The following is a 22790-nucleotide window of genomic DNA, read 5'->3' as shown; positions in this document are numbered from 1 at the left end:
CCTCTCCCTTCCTCTCTGAAATCAATAAAAATGTATTTTAAGAAATGTATAATATAGAAATACATTTGAGAAATGAAAAAAAAATTACATCTACCTATTTCATCCAGTTTTATTGTATTATAGTTGCCACAAATTAGACCTATTTTTAATAAGCTTCTTATTTTGTCAAAATTTTATATTTAGCCCTGACTGGCTTGGCTCAGTGGATAGAGCGTCAGCTTGCGGACTCAAGGGTCCCAGGTTCGATTCCGGTCAAGGGCATGTACCTTGGGTTGCAGGCACATCCCCAGTAGTGGGTGTGCAGGAGGCAGCTGATGGGATGTTTTCTCTCTCATCGATGTTTCTAACTCTCTATCCCTCTCCCTTCCTCTCTGTAGAAAATCAATAAAATATATTTTTTTAAAAAATTTATATTTACACAAAGGTCACAAGGTACTTCTGCAAAGAGTTCCCCTATAACTTCATTTGTCTTCCCATCATGTGAACATTTTATATAACCATGCTACATTTGTCAAATTGAGAAATTAACTGGCATAATGCACAACTAAATTACAGATTCTGCTCAGATTTCACAAGTTTTTCCAGTTCAATCCTTTATCTGTCCCAGGATTCAATCTAAAACACAATATTGCATTTAGAGATTGTTCCTTAATTACTAGTATCTCTGCTCTGTAACCATTTCTCAGTCTTTTTCTCATTTATGGCCTCAATTATTTAGAGGATTACTATCCAGGTATTTTGTATATTCATCCATCCTTTAAGTTGGTATAAGGTTGTTACAGCCAAAGGTGATCCTGAGTTGGGGGGTGAAAGGATTGAGAAAAGACAGACAAGAGAATGAAAGCTGGGTCTCAGTGGGACGCTACTCCCTGATGAGGAGACAGCGCCAGTGCCCACAAGCCGTGTCTTTATTTTATAGCAGATGCCACGAGGCAAAGTAGGAGTGTGAGCAAGTTGTTTACAGCATTCTCGTGAGTTCCAACCCTACTCAACTACATGCACCTGAACTCTAGCACAAGGCACGTGGGGCCACGTGTTTGGACCATAGGTTCAAGCTTACAACCACAGCTGTTGGGTATAATTGTGCTGTAATGCAACAATACTCTGGGAGCTGGGACTTGCATGTGGCAATGAGAAGACCCTGTCCTTTCATTAGTCCCGAGCATTGAACCTGGCCCAAACACTGTAGCTGTGCCCCACAAAGGTTTCCTCACTAAACAGGGGTTATGCATTTGGGAATTGAAGTCTCTCCTCATACTATATTCAGGGATAGAAAATACCAAAATGACTTAACATGGATCTCCTGGTAAAGGTAATATTTGTCAGGTTCCTAGACTGAAAATAGGAAAACAATTCTGACTAAAAAGAACCATCATACAGGGCTGTTATCAACATATTTCAACACTGGTATGTTGCATTGGTATTGACAGTATTTGTGAAAGGATGAACATATACGTAAGAGGAACAGAATAGAGAGATCCAACAAAAAAAACATACATCAAACATACTCAGCTGTGTATGCAAAGGTGCAAAGGCTACTCAATGGAGGAAAGGGCGAGCAAAATGGCCTCCTAAGCCCTGTCCTGTTTGTAATGGAAACTACGAGAAGTCCCAGGGGGCCGAACCGATGACCCAACTAGTCCAGCAGGACGGACAGGCCATAAAGCCTCCCTACCTGGCTCCCCATAGGACTGTGAACTCCTCCCAGGAGCTCCGGGTAATCCTCCTCCATACTGGAGCCACTTTCTCAGCACTCTCGAACCCCGGTCAAACAGCCTCAGAGGCTGTGACCTTCACCCGTGTGTCTGGAAAGCCGATAAAGACCTATTTTTCTGAGCCTTTGGGGTGTAGCTGGGGTGAGCTGTTCTTTTCCCAGGCCTTCCTGATTATGCCAGAAAGCCCTGTGCCCCTCCTGGTGAGATACCTTAGCTGCCTGGGGATGACATCTAAAGACCTTGCAGAAAGCTTAGAAGAAATTGCCCAGAGTATTGTCGCATTACAAGACCAGATGCACTCTAGCTAATTTGGGTTACCCTCCAAAATTAGAGAGTACTTGAACTTCTCACAGCTGAGAAAGGGGGACTATGCCTATTCCTATAGGAAAAGTGCAGTTTTTATGCCAACCAGTCTCCCATAGTAAGGGATGGAGGTAAGGATTTAGTCAATGGAGCCTCAACGGTCTGACAACTTTCAGAATCTTGAGGCACCTGGCTACATTATATTAATGGGGCCTCCTGGTTTTTACCTCTAGCTGGATCCCCTCTGTATGCTCGTCCTGACACTCAACTTTGGGTCTTGCTTGTTAAACCCTCTAATACACATTTTTTCTTCTTGCACAGAGGCTATAAAGTTCTAAATGGTCCTGCAGATGGAGCCGCAGATAAAAGTCACATCCTTCTTCCCTGGACCTCTAGGTCGCTCACCTCCCATGGGACCCTGACAGACGCTTCCACTTAACGCCCCTACTCAGCAGGAAGCAGCCAGAATCGTTGTCGACCCTGTTCCCAACAGCAGTTGGGGTTTCCTAATCAAAGGGGGAAGTGAGAGGAGTTGGAGACCAGATAGGCAGTGAAGGTAGGACATATAGGAAAACAAATGTGTACATGACTGTAAAGCCGAGCTCCAAACCACTAGGATGTTTATCTTGCAAGTGCAGAATACTGCGGAAAGGTCAAAAGAAGGGGGAGGAAAAAAGAAAACACGGGGATCAGTAAGTGGGAGGAAACTGTTCCTAGGCAAGGCAGATAGAAGGAGCCAATCAGAGAGTGACATGGATAGACAAAGAGTGAGTCTATGGTGGATAAAAACCCCTAGACAAGTAAGCTTCAGTGGAAGCCCTTTCTTGGGTCTCCTCCCTGTGCAGGGAGTCTGTATCTGCTTGAATAAATCCTACACCCCTTGCTTAAATCTTCTGGTCCGAGATTTTATTCTTCAACTTTGTGAGACACGAACCCAGGAAGAACATCAGCTCATCATTCAGTTATCAGCATGAAAAACTGACTATCACAATATGAAGACTTGTTACATAGAGAAAAAGGCATGAAATTAGTGAAATTCCAACATATATCTTTGTTGTTTCCCTGCTCCTTTAATTAAAAAATTGCCAGAAGCCATAGACAGTTACAAGTGACCAGACATTTTACCAAAGTTAAAGTGATAACAAATACACATCTAACTACACATTCATCATTGAGGTTACAGATGAACAGACAGATTTACACTCTTCGAGGTCTGGGAGCCCCAAGCACAGCATCTATCCCCATGAAATTAGGGTGCATCACCCTCCGCATAACTGGATGTCTTTACCCACCTGGAAGATCTCAGAATATCCAGCTATAGGGATGTTTATGAATCCTTCCTCAAATAGGCATGATTGACCATGAATTGTACTTCCAGACCCTCTCCCCTGTTATCACTGAGAAATTTACAAGGGTTCCAGGCGATTTGTACGTGGAGCCAGAGGCAGAGACCAATATGTATTCTTACAAGTTCAAATAGCCCATCTGAAAAGGATAGATGTCAAATGACTCAATTTTTCTAATATTACACATGACAAAATTACAGATACAAAGAGAGCAATGATGCCAAAAACTAAGGTCAGGACAAGGATGTGACTATGAAAAGGTAGTTGGGCCAGTGTTACTCAGTGGTTGAGCATCAACCCATGAACCAGGGCACGTGGATTCCCGGTCAGGGCACTTGCCTGGGTTTTAGGCATGATCCTCAGTAGGGGGTGTGCAGGAGGCAGCCAATGAATGATTCTCTCTCATCATTGATGTTTCTATCTCCCTCTCCCTTCTGTTCTCTGAAATCAATAAAAACCTTTTTTAAAAAAAGAATGAAAGATAGCCTGGAGGAGTTTGTGATAGCAAAACTTTCTGAATTTCTACTATGGTTACAAGAATCTACATGTGATAAGATTTCCTTACATTTATATATTAAAAAAAGACAAAAAGGAGTGTTTGCTAAAACTGGAGATACAAATAAATCCTATAGTTAAGAGCACTGTAACAATTTCACTTTACTTGAGAATGAACTGTGACTATGTAAGGTTTTACCTTTGGGAGTAAATAGATAGATGAAGGGCATTTGGAAATCTCAAGAAAATTTCAGTTTTTGCGATTCTAAGCTTATTTCAGAACTAAGTTTTTTTTCAAAATTAAGTTTTAAAAACTGTCACATTTATATTAATTTTGTAAACCACTTGATACTACTTATAAACTTTATCAAACACATTAAAATGTTATCCTTATAAATGAATATATTCATTTACATGTACTTTAAGTATTCTGAAATAACCCAAAAATAGAAAGAAGTGCAATATTTAATTACATATTTAAACAGGCATAGACCACTCATGTGTTGTATATATTAAAATTTAATTCACAATGAGAGTAATTGTCACTGTTTAAAATTTATAAAATCAAAGGCAAGGTGAGTAGAAATATTGCAGAAGGTATCCTGTCCACAATGGCTTGTGAGGTATATTTACTGTTCAGACTTGTGACAGAATGCTTTTTCATTCAAGTCTTCTCTTCTTCATTAAGTTATCAGAAGTTTTGCTCAAGTCCACCAAATTGAATGTGTTCATGAGTTGTTCATGGATTGATGGCAAATGATAAGGCAACATGAATTACTGCAAACCATGCCATATTCCTGCCAGAGAAAAGCATTTCTCTAGTGTAAACTGACATCTATTTGTTTTACGTTTGGGGCAGATGCTTTCAAACAATTAGAAATATTCATTTGTTCATGATCTCTGATCACATATGATAGGGTTTACTTCCCGCTAAAGAATTTCCTACTGTCACATTCATAGGATTTACATCAGGATAAACTTTTTCGACATATAATGTCCTAAAATGTTTTAATCAAGGCTGACTGTATTTAATTTGTTTTGTAATTTCTTGATATAAAATATGAGGTAATTGATCAAGACAGTACCACATTCTTTACAGTAACTTAATTCTTTCCCCCCCCCATCTCTGCTTTTGCATTAAGTTATTCTTCATTGCATACTATTATCTTGAGACCCTAAAGTTGGAAACAGGCTTTCCCCAAAGCAAACACATATGAAATCTCTTGTTTAAAAATGACAAGTGGTCAGAAGCTTTTCCACGACTACTGCATTCTTAGGGCCTCCCTCCTGTATGTGTTCTTTGATGAATATAAAAGTCTTGAGTTTGTAGTGAAGGCTTTCCCACATTCATTACACCAATAGGGTTTCTCTCCCATGTGATTTCTCTGGTGGGTAATAAGATCATTTTTGCTGAATGAGAATTTTCCACATTCAGTCCATGCAAAGCAAGTATTTCCTGAGTGAAATCTCTGATGTTGTACAAAGCATATCTTCTTCCTAAAGCCTTCATCACAATTCTTGCGTGTAGGGCTTCTCTGCAGCATGAGTTTTGCTGATGTATATCTAGTATACTCTTCATAATGAAGCCTTCCTCATATGCACTGCACATACAGTTTCTTTTTTTTTCTTTCTTCTTTTTTAAAAATATATTTTATTGATTTTTTACAGAGAGGAAGGGAAAGGGATAGAGAGTTAGAAACATCGATGAGAGAGAAACATCGATCAGCTGCCTCCTGCACACCCCCTACTGGGAACGTGCTTGCAACCAAGGTACATGCCCTTGATCGGAATCGAACCTGGGACCCTTCAGTCCGCAGGCTGACGCTTTATCCACTGAGCCAAACCGGTTAGGGCAGCACATACAGTTTCTCTTAAGTATGAGTTTGCTGATGTAAAGTGAGGTCAGTCATCATGGTGAAGCTTTTCCCACACAAATTACATACAAAGGGCTTCTCTCCTGTATGTTTCAGCTGATGTCTAATGAGATTTTGCTTCGCCGTGAAACCTTTCCAGCATACACTACATACATACGGTTTCTCTCCTGTATGAGTCCGTTGATGTACCGTCAGGTACATCTTCACTGGGAAGCCTTTTCCACATTCACTGCATACATAGGGCTTCTCTCCCGTGTGCATTCGCTGATGTACAATCAGACAACTCTTCACAGGGAAGCCTTTCCCACATTCATTGCACGCATACGGTTTATCTGAAGTATGACTTCGCTGATGTACAGTGAGATCACGCTTCATGGTGAAGCCTTTTCCACACACAACACATACATAGGGTTTCTCTCCAGTATGCGTTCGCTGATGTCCAACAAGGCCCTGCTTCAATGAGAAGCTTTTCCCACATTCACTGCATAAAAAAGGCTTTTCTCCCGTGTGCATTCGCTGATGTACAATCAGACGACTCTTCACGGTGAAGGCCTTTCCACATTCGTTGCACGTATACGGTTTCTCTGAGGTATGGCTTCGCTGATGTACAGTGAGATCGCCCCTCCTGGGGAATCCTTTTTCACACACAACGCATACATAGGGTTTCTCTCCAGTATGAATTCGCTGATGTCCAATAAGGCACTGCTTCATTGAGAAGCGTTTCCCACATTCACTGCATAAAAAAGGTTTTTCTCCCGTGTGAGTTCTCTGATGTTTAGTGAGATTAAACTTTATAGAGAAGGTTTTGCCACATAGTGTGCAGCCATAGGGTTTCTCTCCTGTATGAGTTCGCTGATGTCCTATGAGGCGGTGCTTCACTGAGAATCCTTTCCCACATTCACGGCATGTGTAAGGTTTCTCTCCTGTATGAGTTCTGTGATGCTCAATAAGATTACTCTTGTTGATAAAGCCTTTCCCACATTCACTGCACGTATAAGGTCTCTCTCCTGTGTGAGTTCGGTGATGCTCAATAAGATGACACTTCTTGGTAAAACCCCTTCCACATTCACTGCATATGTAAGGCTTCTCTCCAGTGTGAGTTCGTTGATGATAAATGAGAAGAGACTTTTTGATGAACGTTTTCCCACATTCACTACACGTATAAGGTTTCTCTTTCATGTGACTTTTCTGATGTTTATTGAACTGGGATGCCTTGAGGAAGGTTTTGTCGCATTCAGTGCATTCATTCTGTTTGAGTCCCGTATGTATTTTCTGATGTTTAGTGAGCCTGGATTTTCTGTTAAAGGCTTTTCCACACAGACTGCACCCATAGGGTTTCTCACTAGTATGAACTCTCTGATGATCAGTGAGCTGAGACGTCTTCATGAAGGCTTCCCCGCATCCAACACATACATGGGCTTTCTCTACATTGTGAGATTTCTGTTGCTCAGTGACGTGGGATTGATTATTAATGGGTTTGGTACTGACAGGCAACATGATCTCCGAATTAAATTGTTCATGGTTAGCATGAAGAATGGATATCCCATCTTCCTTCAACTCCACAGAATTCTTTAAGTTACAACTTCTGTTTTGGTTTTCAAAATTTAAATTTGATCTTAAAGGTTTTTCACTTGTCTCAAACATATCACAATTTTGCTTGAATAGAGAATGATCTTCACTCTGATTAACAGTATCTGCTAACATATTATGTTCACAGTCTCGGTCGACCCTCTTCTGAAGGCTTCGGATTTGCACGTGATGCTGCAGAAGATCATCCACCTTCCTGAGTTCTAGGACAGAAGAGAACAGGGAATCATTCTGGAATCTCTCACAATCCTTGTTTGAAACAAAACTGTTTTGTAAAAAGCCGTCACGTGAAGTAACTATTTAGTGACAATCCTATATGATGCAAAATAAAAAATATATTTTGTCTTCATGCATAGTTCTTTTTAAAAAAAATACATTTTATTGATTTTTTACAGAGAGGAAAGGAGAGGGATAAAGAGTTAGAAACATCGATGAGAGAGAAACATCCATCAGCTGCCTCCTGCACACCTCCTACTGGGGATGTGCCCACAACCAAGGTACATGCCCTTGACCAGAATCGAACCTGGGACCTTTCAGTCTGCAGGCCGACGGTCTACCCACTGAGCCAAACCGGTTAGGGCGAAATGTCCAATTCTTGACCATGTTGCCGAATTCATGTCCCTGGACCTTCAGCAACACTCTCACGAAGTGCTTCGATGTTTTGTGTTGAACGACTTGTTGAAGGATGGCCAGAGTGTTTAAGATCACTAATTGATCCAGTCTCCCTAAATTTTTAAATTAATCTCTTCACAGTTGATGACGTTAAATCACTATTCCGACCATATTTTGCATGAAAATTTCGAACTGTAGCTGCCAAACCTTCATTATTTCTAAAATATTGCCCAACAATGAAAATGCGTTGTTCTTTCGTGTAGCGCTCCATTTTTGAAAAAATATATTTTATTGATTTTTTACAGAGAGGAAGGGAGAGGGATAGAGAGTTAGAAACATCGATCAGCTGCCTCCTGCACACCCCTCACTGGGGATGTGCCCGCAACCAAGGTACATGCCCTTGACCGGAATCGAACCTGGGACCTTTCAGTCCACAGGCTGATGCTCTATCCACTGAGCCAAACCGGTTAGGACTAAATGTATACATACATATATATATATATATATATATATATATATATATATATATATATATAAAAATAATTGTAACTGTAAGTATAACACTACACTCCCCTCCCTGAGAATGCTTGCCTTCCACACCACAGGCAAAGTGGTCCATTTTAAGCATTAGTGAAATAATGCCACTCTGGCAAAAGTCCCCACTGGTTTCTCAACTCATGTGGAATGAAAGCAAGGTCTTAAATGGCCTCCCCAGGCAATGCGTGGCCAATATCTCAGAACTTCCAGCTGCCACCCCATTTTCCATTTTTCCCTCTTGCTCATGACAGCCTAGGCAGACAAATTTTCAGAATTTCCACAACCACATTCCAGGTGCAACTCTTTTAACTTCCCACCGTCTCACATTTGGAAAACTCCATAGACCTGACCTATATCCCTCATCTATGTGCTTAAAGGCACCTTACCATAGAGCCATTCCCTCCGGTAACAGCTCAGTTCCAGGATGAACACCCACTGTGTCATCAAGTGTGTTAATTTTCCTTAGAGCCATGGTTCCCTAAATATATGTTAATTACTGATTATACAGTACTTCTACTGAGAACAAAAGCCATGGGGAGAGTAGGGACAAGGTCTGTTTATTTCTATCTTTTCCTTTAGGGTTCTTAGCTTCAAAAACACTTGGCTATCAGAACGCAAGCTTTAAAAAAATAAAGCAATCACATCAATTGCAGGACACAATCACAGGTATGGAACACATTAAAGAGAGTTTAGAAAAAGGACAGAAACTTTCTGAGCAAGATAATAGCAGATCCCAGAGATCACTAAAAGAGAAACTGCAATTTCATGTGATAGGAAAGTTGGTTATCTGCAACCAAGACTCATCAGAAAATGATGGGAAAGCAATCAATTCTATTTTCACATCCTGGAAATGAATAATTGGAAAATGCAATCAAGAAACCAATTCCATTCACTACATAAGAAAAAAGAATATTATATATAGGAACAAATTTAAGAAAGGCCAGTGTCAAACTTTTATTCTGAAACTTATGAAATGTTGTTGGAAGAAATTAAAGATCAAATTAGATAGAAAAACAACCAATTACCCTAATTAGGATGCAGAATATGCTTAAGATAAAATTACTACCCAACTCAGATATAGATTTAATGTAATCCCTATCAAAATACTAGCTGCTTTTTTTTGCAGAAATTTACAAGCTGATTCTAATATTACAATGGAAACTAAAGGATCCAGTTGTTAAAACTGTCTTGACCGAGAAGAACAGACTTGGAGAATTCACTCTTTGCAATTTCCAAAATTACTATAAAGCTGTAGGAATCAAAGCCACGATAAAAATATATACATATAAAATGCCCTAACCGGTTTGGCTCAGTGGATGGAGCGTCGGACTGCGGACTGAAGGGTCCCGGGTTCGATTCCGGGCAAGGGCATGTACCTTGGTTGCGGGCACATTCCCAGTAGGGGGTGTGCGGGAGGCAGCTGGTCGATGTTTCTCTCTCATCAATGTTTCTGGCTCTCTATCCCTCTCCCTTCCTCCCTGTAAAAAATCAATGAAATATATTAAAAAAAAAAAAAAATATATATATATATATATATATATATACATATAAAATGTTCCAAAATTGATTTTGGTAATAACCATCACCAACTATATAAATGTACTAAAATCTAGTCAACTATATATATATATTATATATATATTTTTTCTAATTCTCACCTAAGGATATGTTTTTATTTATTTAAAAGAGAGAGAGAGACAGAGAGAGAGAGAGAGAGAGAGAAATATCAATGTGAGAGAAACATCAATCGGTTGCTTCCCATTTTCTGCCCCAACCAGGGGTCTAACCCTCAACTTTTTTTGGTGTACAGGGTAATGCTCCAGTCAACTGAGCAACCCATCCAGGGCTGACTGTATATTTTAAATGGGTATATTGTATCCTATATAAATTAAATCTAAGTAAAGCCATTAAAATATGATATAAAAGCAAAAGTTTCAGGAAGGTTAATGCAGTGATAACATCTCGGAGTAAAGAAAAATCTAAATTAGGAAAACTAAAATGGAAGTCACTTGAAGCAGACAGAAGTTATGACCTAGTTTGGGCTGTAACTCACATAGGATGATACGGTTTTTCTTGTCATCAAATGAAGGAGTAGAGACCTTTAAGAAGGGAGCTCAGCTCAGCACATAGGGAACATGCCAGGTGATGCCAGGATGGACAGAATTACTGGTAAAAATGTCTAGTGCTGAAAGAGAAACTAGACTTAAAAAGGAATAAAGGGAAGATGATTCCTGCTCTCCCACAAAATGGGAAATCAGAGGCCAGATGCCATGACGATGAGTAAAATACTTAAAAATAAAGTGTACATTAGACAATATTGAGGGAGAAGTCGATTTGGGAGCCCATGTCACAGAACAGAAAGAGGTCACTCATGGGAATAGAGGACATTTTAAGAGAGAGGAGAACAGGGTGTGAAGAACCTTGGAGGGAGAGGAGTGAAGAACGACATGAGCCCTGACCGGTTTGGCTCAGTGGACAGAGCGTCGGCCTGCGGACTCCAGGGTCCCAGGTTCGATTCCGGCCAAGGGCATGTACCTTGGTTGCGGGCACATACCCAATAGAAAGTGTGCAGGAGGCGGCTGATTGATGTTTCTCTCTCATCGATGTGTCTAACTCTCTACTCCTCTTCCTTTCTCGGTGTAAAAAAATCAATAAAGTATATTGAAAAACAAAACAAAACAAAATCACAATTGTTAGAAACAAACAAACAAACGACATGAATGCGCCGTGAAAAGCACATTATCACGGGGACCCAGCACCTAAGGTGGGTTGGACGTTATGGAGGGAAACAGGGCACAAAGGCCCAGTAGCAAGAAAAAAGCAATGAATTCCAAGTTCCGTCTTTCCGGAGAGGCCTGGAAAGTGGGATTTCACAGCAAGAGAGGTGGTAACACAGGCAGAGACACGCTCACCGTGGACAAAAAGGAGGAAGATCTGAGAATCCCAGGGGGGAGAAAACTACATAAAAACAAGCGGAAGATAAAATAAACAGGGGTCAGAACTCAAGAGCGACAAAAGGCGTATGTTTTCCTCTAAACTTGTACAAAGAACAAGGGTTCTCATACGTGAAGGGGAGGTTTGAGTTTCCTCATTCACTGTCACGGCTCTGACGCGGCCTCTGACCGGAATGTGACTTCCCGGCCGCCCGCCTTGCTGGTTCTCACCCCCTCACCTGGAGAGACTGGAGAGTGGCGTCCACGCTGTACTGTCCACGGTTCTTCCCCTCGTTCCAGCTTGGAGAGCGCGTCTGGTTTGCTGGCTTGACACCCTGCTTGTGAACAAGGACAGAGAGTTAGACCTATTATCTCCGGCTGGGCTCCGTCAAGAAGGGAGAATGGTCCATTTCAGGGAATGGACAGGTTTCCCATATTATGTTGGGCAGGGATCTGTCAAGAAGAGAGAATGAGCCCTGGCTGTTTTAGCTCAGTGGATAGAATGTCAACATGCAGACTGTAGGGACTCGAGTTCGATTCAGGTCAAGGGCACGTACCTGGGTTAGAGGCTCCATCCTAGTCCCTTAGGCACATGAGAGAGGCAAGCAATCAATGTGTCTGTCTCACATGGATGTTTCTCTCTCTCCCCCACCTTTCCTCTCTCTCTAAAACAGGGGTCCTCCCCTGACCGGTTTGGCTCAGTGGATAGAGCATCAGCCTGCGGACTAAAGGGTTCCGGGTTCGATTCCGGCCAAGGGCACATGCCTGGGTTGAGGGCTCGATCCCCAGTAGGGGGTGTGCAGGAGGCAGCCGATCAATGATTCTCTCTCATCAGTGTTTCTAGCTCTCTATCCCTCTCCTTTCCTCTCTGTAAAAAATCAATAAAATAAAATAAAAAATATAAAACAGGGGTCCTCAAACTACGGCCCGCGGGCCACATGCAAATACAAATATTGTATTTGTTCTCGTTTTGTTTTTTTACTTCAAAATAAGATATGTGCAGCGTGCATAGGAATTTGTTCATAGTTTTTTTTTTAAACTATAGTCCGGCCCTCCAACGGTCTGAGGGACAGTGAACTGGCCCCCTGTTTAAAAAGTTTGAGGACCCCTGCTCTAAAAAATATCCTCGCACCAGGCTGATGTGGCTCAGTGGTTCATTGTTGACCTATGAACCAGGAGGTCACGGTTTGATTCCCAGTCAGGGCACATGCCCGGGTTGAGGGCTCGATTCCCAGTAGGGGATGTGCAGGAAGCAGCCAATTGATGTTTCTTTCTCATTGATGTTTCTACCTCTCTCTTCCTCTCCTTCCCTCTCACTCAAATAAAATAATAAAATAAAATAAATAAAATAAAATAATAAAATAAAATAAATAAAAAATAAAATAAAATAAAAAAAAACCACCATAAAATAATATAAAAATAAAATACAATCCCTCCCTCAAATAAAATAAACAATAAAATAAATAAATAAATAAATAAATAAAATAATAAAATAAAATAAAAAATATTTTTAAAAAAATCCATCCTTGCATGAGGAATAACCAAAACGAGAAAAAAGAAGGGAGAATGTAACATTATAGGTTCCTCATCTATAACACAAATATTTTTCTCTCAGGAGGGGCGACCTAATACCCTCCTGTCTGCAGCAAGAGAAGTACCTGAGATCCCACCATCTCGGAGAACTGGAGTTATTCTGATCAGTTACGCAGCTGAGAAAGGAAAAGCCACTGACAAGGCACCCGCTGAGTGAGCCAGGGGAGCTGTCCTCACCCAGTGACACCAGGTGGCTGTAGGTCTCCATCATCACGTCCCTGTACAGGTCCTTCTGCTCGGGGCCCAGGAGCTGCCACTCCTCCCAGGTGAAGTCCACGGCCACATCGTGAAACGTCAGGGATTCCGGTAACAACTCCATGCTGTGTAACGGCGTGATGTCCTTTAAAATCTAAAGCAGAGGTGGGGCCCAGGCAGCGTGGCTCAGTGATTGAACCTCGATCTATGAACCAAGAGGTCAGGATTCAATTCCCAGTCGGGGCACATAAACTGGTTACGGGTTCAGTCCCCAGGGAGGAGCGTGCGGGAGGCAGCTCATCCATGATTCTCTCTCATCATTGATGTTTCTCTCTCTCTCCCTCTCCCTCTCTCTCTGAAATCAATTTTGTATGGCCCAGGAATGATGTTATAAATATCCAAAAGGCCCTTAGCAGAAAAAGGCTCCCTACCCCTGCTATAGATGATATAGATGAAATGTTAATTTTTCTGCTCATTTTCACTCTATAAGCCGCATCTCTTCAGCAAGTGGGGTTTTATTTTATGTACAGTTGGATAATCACATGCCTACTAAAATACAGGGTGGGGCCAAGTTAGGTTTACAGTTGTTCACATGAAAAATAACGTATTAATAAATAATGATACAGGAATAAACTGTGTTTTCTGCATGCACATCTGTAAACCTAATGTTACCCCATCCTGTATTTTGTAACTGTGCATTCAGACATTCATGCATTCAACCAGTTATAAGTTTCTATAATGTGACATAAAATATTCTTGTGAACCTAGAAACACCACAATCACATATTTTTAAAAAATATTTTTTGCCCTAACCGGTTTGGCTCAGTGGATGGAGCGTCGGCCTGCGGAGTGAAGGGTCCCAGGTTCGATTCCGGTCAAGGGCATGTACTTGGTTGCGGGCACATCCCCAGTGGGGAGTGTGCAGGAGGCAGCTGATGGATGTTTCTCTCTCATCGATGTTTCTAACTCTCTATTCCTCTCCCTACCTCTCTGTAAAAAAATCAATACAATATATTTTTAAAAAAATTTTTATTGATTTTTAGACAGAGAGAAAGGGAGAAGGAGAGAGAGAGAAACATTGATGTGAGAACCATACCTAGATCCACTGCCTCCTGTACCCCCCCTTCTGGGGATCCAGCCTGAAACCTGGGCATGTGCCCTGACCGTGAATGGAATCCCCAACGTATCTGTGCACGGAACGCCACCCAACCAACTGAGCCACACCGGCCAGGGCCACATTCACATATTTGAGAGACAAAGGATATACACATATATGTATACTTTCCAGATTAATGTTCTCTGCCTCTCCCTTCCTCTCTGAAATCAATAAAAATATATTTTATTTTTTTTAAAAAAAGGGAAAGGATAAAACAAACCCAATCACCTGAGCCTGGAGCATTTCCTTCTGTTCTCTGAAAAGAGCTGCAAGGGTGAGGCCCTGCCTTGGTGCGTTCGGGGTCCGCTCTGTATTTCTGTAGAGAAATCCGTCTGCAGTCAGGGGTGTCACGGAAATGCTGATACCCACCCCGCAGCCTCCTCCTGCTTCACATGGTTCTATTGCTCCTGGGAAGTCAGGCCTGTGGACGGAGGAGAGAATCCCACGGGTGGTGCACTTCCTCTGGGCCCCGACGCTACACTGCTCTGAGCACTCCCCTCACACAAGGCCACAGGATCGCTAGTGTCCCTTCAAATGGTGTCGGGAAGTACGTATTCTTCTGGCCAGGGGAGCCTTAGGTCCCACCTGTGTGGCGGCACTCCTTTATCCTGTGGAGGGTAAGTGGGGTGCGTGTCACAGGAGACCTGGGAGATGACATCCATGCCCGCACCAGCCTCAGGAGCAGGGGAGCCCCAGGAAAATCACTGACACAGAGCAGAGCATGTGGACGGAGAGGGTCTGGGCACTGTTTCCCTTGAAAGCAAGAAACGTTGAGAAAAAACTGTAATAGTCTTAATTAAATAAACGGAAAGATGGACTGTGAAGATGACTCAGAAAAGCAAACAGTTTAAAGATGCCATGTCTCCCATATGTATATAAAGACCCAATGAATTCCCAATCAGAATCCCTTACTGACAGCTCTACACACCTTTCAAAACAGGTGAAAGAGTTGCTCCATCAGTTATGAGGGCTTCAAGTCACTGTAATTACGACAGCACCACGTTAGCACAATAGACAAGTCAGCCAAAGAACAGAATGAGATGCTGTGAACAGACAGACTCACGTACAGATAGAGACGTGATGACACAGGAAGCTCTGCAGAGAGGAGGGTGAGGCTGTCTTTCTAAAAAAACGGCTCGGGGACCATCAGATATCCACGCTGGGAGTGGGGGGGATGGGGAGAAGAAGATTGAACCCCAACTCAGAACACACACACCAATCACTTTGTAGACAACTCTCAATCTCAAGGGGAGGGGCACATCACAGGCCTTTAAGATACAGGGAAATTGCCGAAACCGGTTTGGCTCATGAATAGAGCGTTGGCCTGCGGACTGAAAGGTCCCGGGTTCGATTCCGGTCAAGGGCATGTACCTAGGTTGCGGGCACATCCCCAGTAGGAGATATGCAGGAGGCAGCTGATCGATGTTTCTCTCTCATCGATGTTTCTGACTCTCTATCTCTCTCCTTTCCTCTCTGTAAAAAATCAATAAAAAAAATATTAAAAAAAAAAAGATACAGGGAAATGTCTCAATGTGTTAAGCCCGTGGTCGGCAAACTGCGGCTCGCGAGCCACATGCGACTCTTTGGCCCCTTGAGTGTGGCTCTTCCACAAAATACCACGTTTTTTAGCAAAGACCAGCTCAGGAGTACCCTAATTAAGTTAATAACAATGTACCTACCTATATAGTTTAAGTTTAGAAAAGCTTGGCTCTCAAAAGAAATTTCAATCGTTGTACTGTTGATATTTGGCTCTCTTGACTAATGAGTTTGCCGACCACTGTGTTAAGCTACGGAAGGATTTCAAACAGGCCACGTGCAGTGCGCTGGAGAGCTCATTACAGTCGCTGGAGGAAATGCAAAAGGTACAACCACTTTGGAAATCATTTCAGCATCAGCTATTTAGACTGAAGTTACACACACCCTAGGACAGTGATGGCGAACCTTTTGAGCTCGGCGTGTCAGCATTTGGAAAAACCCTAACTTAACTCTGGTGCCGTGTCACATATAGAAATTTTTTTGATCTTTGCAACCATAGTAAAACAAAGACTTATATTTTTGATATTTATTTTATATATTTAAATGCCATTTAACAAAGGAAAATCAACCAAAAAAATGAGTTCGCGTGTCACCTCTGACACGAGTGTCATAGGTTCGCCATCACTGCCCTAGGTCATAGCATTTTCTTTTTTTTTTTCTTTTTTTTAAAAATATATTTTATTAATTTTCTACAGAGAGGAAGGGAGAGAGATAGAGAGTTAGAAACATCGATGAGAGAGAAACATCGATCAGCTGCCTCCTGCACATCTCCTACTGGGGATGTGCCCGCAACCCAGGTACATGCCCTTGACCGGAATCGAACCTGGGACCCTTCAGTCCGCAGGCCGACGCTCTATCCACTGAGCCAAACCGGTTTCAGCAGGACATAGCATTTTCACTCTGAGGTAAACATCTAAGATATTTTCTTCCTCCCACTCCGCCCCCCAGAACAAAGTAAGGGCACCTTTGAACCAGAAGCCACGTACAAGTATTTTCAAGGCAGCAGTATTCCTCACAATGCAGACTGCAAATGACAGGGCTCTAATGAACAGTAAGAAACGCTGCCATCCACTCAGACGAAGGCAGGCCATGGGGGTAAGACAACCTTGGCCCAGCTTTGTAAGCTAAGGACGCTTTCAATGTTTTTAGGTTTTATTTTGTATGTTTTTGATATTATAAGGAGAGTTTATTTAGGATGTCACACAGATAAAAAAAAAAATTGAGCCAGCTGAGCTGTGTGGGCTCAGAAACAAGTCACAGAGGCCAAAGAAAGGGCCATTGGGCTTAGGAGAGAGAGAAAGGCACAGGGAGCTCCAAGGAGGGAAGGAGGTGGGGGAAGAGGGAGGCCCAGGGGTGCTCCCCAGAGAGAGAGCAGAGGGCACCTAATGGTGTGTGTGTGTGTGTGTGTGTATATATACACACACAGAGGGGCCTTGACTTACGAGTTTAATTCGTTCCGAGACCGAGCTCATTATCTCAAATTACTCTATCAACTCAATGCAAAAAATTGGCCGAGAGACAGCTGGTATCTCAAAAAACTCATTAGTCAGGACACTCGTAAGTCAAGGCCCCATTGTATGTATGTATGTATGTGTGTGTGTGTGTGTGTATATATATATATATATATATACACACACACACACACACACATACATATACATATATATTTCAGAGAGGAAGGGAGAGGGAAAGAGAGTCAGAAATATCAATGACGAGAGAGAATCACTGATTGGCCACTTCCTGCACACCCCACACTGGGGATCGCACCTGTAACACGGGTATGTGTCCTGACTGGGAATTGAACCAGGATCACCTCTGAGTCACGCTGGTAAAGCTGTTTTTTAAAAATGGCAAAACAAAAAAACACCTCTTTGTGAAGCATATGTGAGAGACATCCTGTGGCTTGCAACTCCTAAAATAATTACTGTGTCAACATTACAGAATAGGGTTACCTGACCCTCATTACAGAGCAAAAAAATATATACCTATGTACTGAGCAAAAGAAGCCTGACATAAAAAAATCCATAATGTGGGGGGGGGGAGGGGGAATAGGGGGATAAGGACACATTTGTAGTACCTTAATCAATAAAAATAAATGCATAATGTAAGATTGATTGAGACAGGTAAACTGATCAGAAATGATTAATTATATGATAAAACTACAAAGAAAAGCCTTAAAGTGCTCAGGATGGAGAGCAGATGGTAATTACCTGTGGGTGAGAGGATGTAATGTAATTGGGGTGGAGCCCACAGAACACCATGGAGTGCTGGGGTGCTGTTTCTTTTCTTTTTTTTAAAATATATTTTATTGATTTTTTACAGAGAGGAAGGGAGAGGGATAGAGAGTTTAGAAACATCGATGAGAGAGAAACATTGATCAGCTGCCTCCTACACAGCCCCCACTGGGGATGTGCCCGCAACCAAGGTACATGCCCTTGACCGGAATCGAACCTGGGACCTTTCAGTCCGCAGGCTGATGCTCAAACCACTGAGCCAAACTGGTGCTGGCTTCTTTTCTTTTTTTAAAAAATATATCTTCATTGATTTTAGAGAGGAAGGGCGAGGGAGAGAGAGATAGAAACATCAATGATGAGAGAGAATCATTGATTGGCTGCCTCCTGCACACCCCCACACTGGGGATCAAGCCCGAAACCTGGGCATATGCCCTTGGCTGGAATCGAACCTGGGACCCCTTAGTCCGCAGGCCGATGCTCTAGCAACTGAGCCAAACCGGCCAGGGCTGGAGTGCTGTTTCTTACATCTGTGAGCAGTACATATGTAGATGCATGTCAATACTGCTCTCATACTGAGTAAACTGCAGATTTTAAGTTAACAATTCAATGGAAGAGCTCAACAATACCAAAAGCTTGTCCTCCAAAAGAACCAATAAAATATAAGCATTTGTAGTGAGACGGATGAAGAGAAAACTCGTGCACACAGAGTATTTAAAAATTCAACAGGAGACATAAACCCCATTAAAGAAACTTTTTTAGTTTTAAAGACTACTATAAATGCACTTACTTCATCAAATTTGAAATCGTGGGTGAATTGTGATTTTATGATCCTACAGAAACTGTTAACTCCCGACACCGTAGCAGGTGAATTTTCTGGGTAAGCAACAGGGCACAGATTTCCCAAGACAACCCCAATTTCCTAATTTTGTACTTGACAGCTGAGCCAATGCTTTGAGACAAGAATAAATGATACACATGAGAGAGGAAGGCAGAAAACGAATGGTTATATTCAGACACTGTTTCATCCACATGGAGAAAGGGATTCAAAGAGTTAACTTATTTTAATGAGAAAATGGCCCTGGCCCGGTAGCTCAATGGCTGATCAGTGCCTGGAGGGTCCTGGGTTCGATTTCCAATCCAGGGCAGGTACCCAGGTTGCAGGCTCGACCCTGTCCCTGGTCCGGGGTCCCTCCCACAGTGATATTTCTCTCCTCACCCCCCACTCTCTTCCTTGTCCCCTTCCCTTCCACTCTCTCTAAAAATCAATGGAAAGTATTTCCTCACTCCTTGGGTGAGCGTTAGAAAAGAGAGAGGCCCCAGCCGGTTTGGCTCAGTGGATAGAGCGTCAGCCTGTAGACTGAAGGGTCCCGGGTTCGATTCCGGCCAAGGGCACATGCCCGGGTTGCAGGCTCCGTCCCCAGTGGGGGGCATGCAGGAGGCAGCCGATCCATGATTCCCTCTCATCATTGATGTTTCCAACTCTCCCTTCCTCTCTGAAATCAATAAATATATCTTAAGTCCTAACCGTTTTGGCTCAGTGGATAGAGCGTTGGCCTGAGGACTGAAGGGTCCCGGGTTAGATTCCGGCCAAGGGCATGTACCTTGGTTGCGGGCACATCCCCAGTAGGGGGCGTGCAGGAGGCAGCTGATCAATGTTTCTAACTCTCTATCCCTCTCCCTTCCCCTCCATAAAATATCAATAAAATATATTTTATATATTTAAAAAGAGAGAGAGAAAATATTCGCCCCAAATAAGCAGATTTTTACATTCATACACTTCAAAGTGTTAGGGTCACAGGAGGAGGACCGCCCGAGGCCAAAGGGGTAAGGGATTAGGAGGTTATGACGTCACCTGCATAACCAGATGGGCTGAGCCCAAAAATGGCGCCAAAGACGGGGCGTCGGAGGTTTTCAAAGGACCCTGGGCGGGTCGCAGGGGAGAGGTGATGTGGTCTCAGCGGCCTGAAGGTCGGTCCCCGGGGAGGCATCCATGCAATTATTATTATTATTTTTTTTCCATGCAATTATTTGATCGGCCCTCACACAAAGGACAGGAGCTCGCTGACCTACTCTCTGCAGCCGCACGGGAGCGTCCAGACGTGACACTTCCGGGAACGGACTCGGCTGCTGCAAGCGGCGCTTAGATATTGCGTCATCTGGCGGCGGCAGGCGGGGAGCTGAGGCCTGGGCCGAACCGCGAGCTTTTTCCGCGTTCCCCGCCCGGCAATATGGCGGCGCCCTGTCGCCGCGCCCCCGCCGCACGGGGGCCGCCATGTTGGGAGGCCTGACTGCCGTACAGAAGGCAAAGCCGGGACCATGGAGACCGGAGCCAGGAGCCAGGATGGCGGGCAGGTGAGCAGCTCGCGAATTTAATCTCGTTTCCTGGCATTTCGACTGTTGTGGAAAGTGAGTGTTTTTTCAGAGATTCAAGCTTGGGGAGGTAAATAAGAAGCGAGTTAAATTGCGTTGGGCGGTCTGGGCAAAGGAGGCTTAGGACAGCAGCTTTTTTTTTTTTTTCCCCAGAAAGGGAAGGAGGGAGGGGGAGAGAGGGAGAGAAGAGGGGAGAGCAGGGGAGGGGGAGGGAGGGGAGAGAAACACCGATGAGAGAGAGAGCACGGACCCTGTACCTCTGCACAGGGGGTCAAACCCGAAACCAACCTGCTCAGGTGCCCTCACCGGGAATCGAACCCATGACCAGTCCTGCGCCCTGGATGGTGCTCCAACCGGTGGAGCCACACCAGTCAGGGCATGAATGCAGCTTTTATTTTACAGTTTGTACAACATTTTCTAAAAATTTAAATTCTTTATTGTTTAAAGTATTCCATGAGTCCCCCATTGACCTCTCCCCAGCCACCCCCGACAACATTAAAAAACAAACAAACAAAAAAACAAGTTTCTTGAGCTCAGTTGTTGCTATAGCAGCAGAGAATAAAATTCTGCAAAGAGGAAAAAGGTCATATGTCTAGTAAATAGACACCAACAGGAAGCTTCTGGGGGAAATTTTCTTGCAGGAAGTGGTTTTTAAGGACAGAAGAAGATTTCGAGAAACTGGCACAGAGTGAGGCCGGCTGTCACCGCCCAGGGAAAAAGCTGCTGGGAGCAGCTGAAGTTGTCACTGGGATGGGGGGGGCGGGGGGAGGGGGGGCTCGGAGACAGGCCTCCAACAGGGAGGCCAGCAAAGGTCTGGAGCCCATGAGAAAAGGCACAACCAGGTCTGAGAATCCAGAAATAACGTCTGTTGTGTTTTGGCCAAGGTCCCAAGATAAGCCAAAGGGAGAAGTCTTTTCAGCAAAAGATGCTGGGATAATTGTGTCTCTATTTCCAGAAAAAGAAAATTGAGACCCTAACTCCAACCGTAAACATAAATGAACTCAGAATAGATCATAGATTAAGCGGAACAGCTGAAACTATGAAATTTAGAAAAGCAGGCGGGAGGCAATCTTCCTGAACCCGAGTTAGCAAAAGAATTCTGAGAGAAGACAGTAAAAGATGAGCCATGAAATAAAAGTAAAACTTGATTAAAATGTAAAACGTTTGTATTTCTAAGCACAACGTTTAAGAAAGTGAAGAATGGAGCCAGAGATTGGGAGAAAAAAATTTCCACATCATACATCCGGTGAAGGACTTGCATTCAAAATATATAAAGAATTTGCCAAACTCAATAATAACAAACAACCATCCAATTAGTTCCTGTATGAGGTCATGACATTTTCTAATAACTCAATTGTGCTGATGATGGCACAGCTCTGACCTTCCTAAATGTTAATAAATTGTACAATTACTACACGAATATTATATATATCTCGAAATGCTGAATCTTGGTTCATGGGTCAACACTCAACCACTGAGCAACACCAGCCAGGGCAATTAATTTGAATAATAATTTGAATAATAAGAGGATCATAATATAAACTGAACATAATTTTCCCTGGCTGATTTGGCTCAGTGGATAGAGTGTCGGCCTGCAGACTGAAGGGTCCCGGGTTCAGTTCTGGTCAAGGGCAAATGCCTGGGTTGTGGGCTCAGTCACTAGTGGGGGTGTGCAGGAGGCAGCCAATCAAAGGTTCTCTCTCATCATTGATGTTTCTATCTCTCTCTCCCTCTCCCTTCTTCTCTGAAAAAAATAAATAAATAATAAAAAAATATATATATATAGTAATAAACTTTACTGTAATTGAATTTTATGTTTTTCATGTATATCCCATGTTTTTTTAAACAAGAAAAAGTTTATTTAGAGACATAGAGGTAGAAGTAGTGAGCTGTGGAAGAAATAGGCTTCAGGAAACAAATTACAGAAGCATAGGAGGGCCGATGGAGTTTAGGAGACCAGAGAGAGAGAGCTATGCCTTGAGAGAAGAAAGTGGGGGGGCGGGGGAGGTTACCATCCCACTAGTTCACCCATGACTTTATTATAGCCACTTTTATATTAATTACATGTAGATATACATAAACATTTTGTACTATGGAAATATGTGTGTGAAAAATTACAGTAAAAGTATATTCTATCTGTTTTCCCCAGTTTTACTGTAATATAATAAATATGAATTAGACTTTTGGGAAAATTTATATTTACACAAAAATCACAAAGTACTACTACAAAGAGATCACATATACTTCATTTGACTTCCCCTCATGTGAACATTTTGGACACATGGTACTTTGTCAAACTTAGAA

The 22790-nt window shown here is 42.7% G+C and overlaps 1 protein-coding gene across 1 annotated transcript in view; it reads right to left on the bottom strand.

Annotated features, from left to right (window-relative positions):
- Nucleotides 1-5345: 5345 nt before the first annotated feature.
- The window catches only part of LOC102423260 (zinc finger protein 432), a 53182-nt gene continuing 35737 nt past the window's right edge, over nt 5346-22790 (bottom strand). Inside the window, exons 1-4 of the mRNA XM_023747326.1 lie at nt 13173-13357; nt 11642-11737; nt 5719-7523; nt 5346-5466 (exon numbers count right to left, since the gene is read on the bottom strand). Coding sequence (XP_023603094.1) covers nt 5731-7523; nt 11642-11737; nt 13173-13314 — 2031 coding nt within the window. The 5' untranslated portion in view covers nt 13315-13357 and the 3' untranslated portion in view covers nt 5346-5466; nt 5719-5730. Of the gene's footprint in view, nt 5467-5718; nt 7524-11641; nt 11738-13172 lie in introns of the transcript that reaches the window.

Source organism: Myotis lucifugus, unplaced genomic scaffold (genome assembly GCF_000147115.1).
Source record: "Myotis lucifugus unplaced genomic scaffold, Myoluc2.0 scaffold_839, whole genome shotgun sequence".
Taxonomy (NCBI): Eukaryota; Metazoa; Chordata; class Mammalia; order Chiroptera; family Vespertilionidae; genus Myotis; species Myotis lucifugus.
This window is presented reverse-complemented; position numbering and strand designations above follow the sequence as displayed.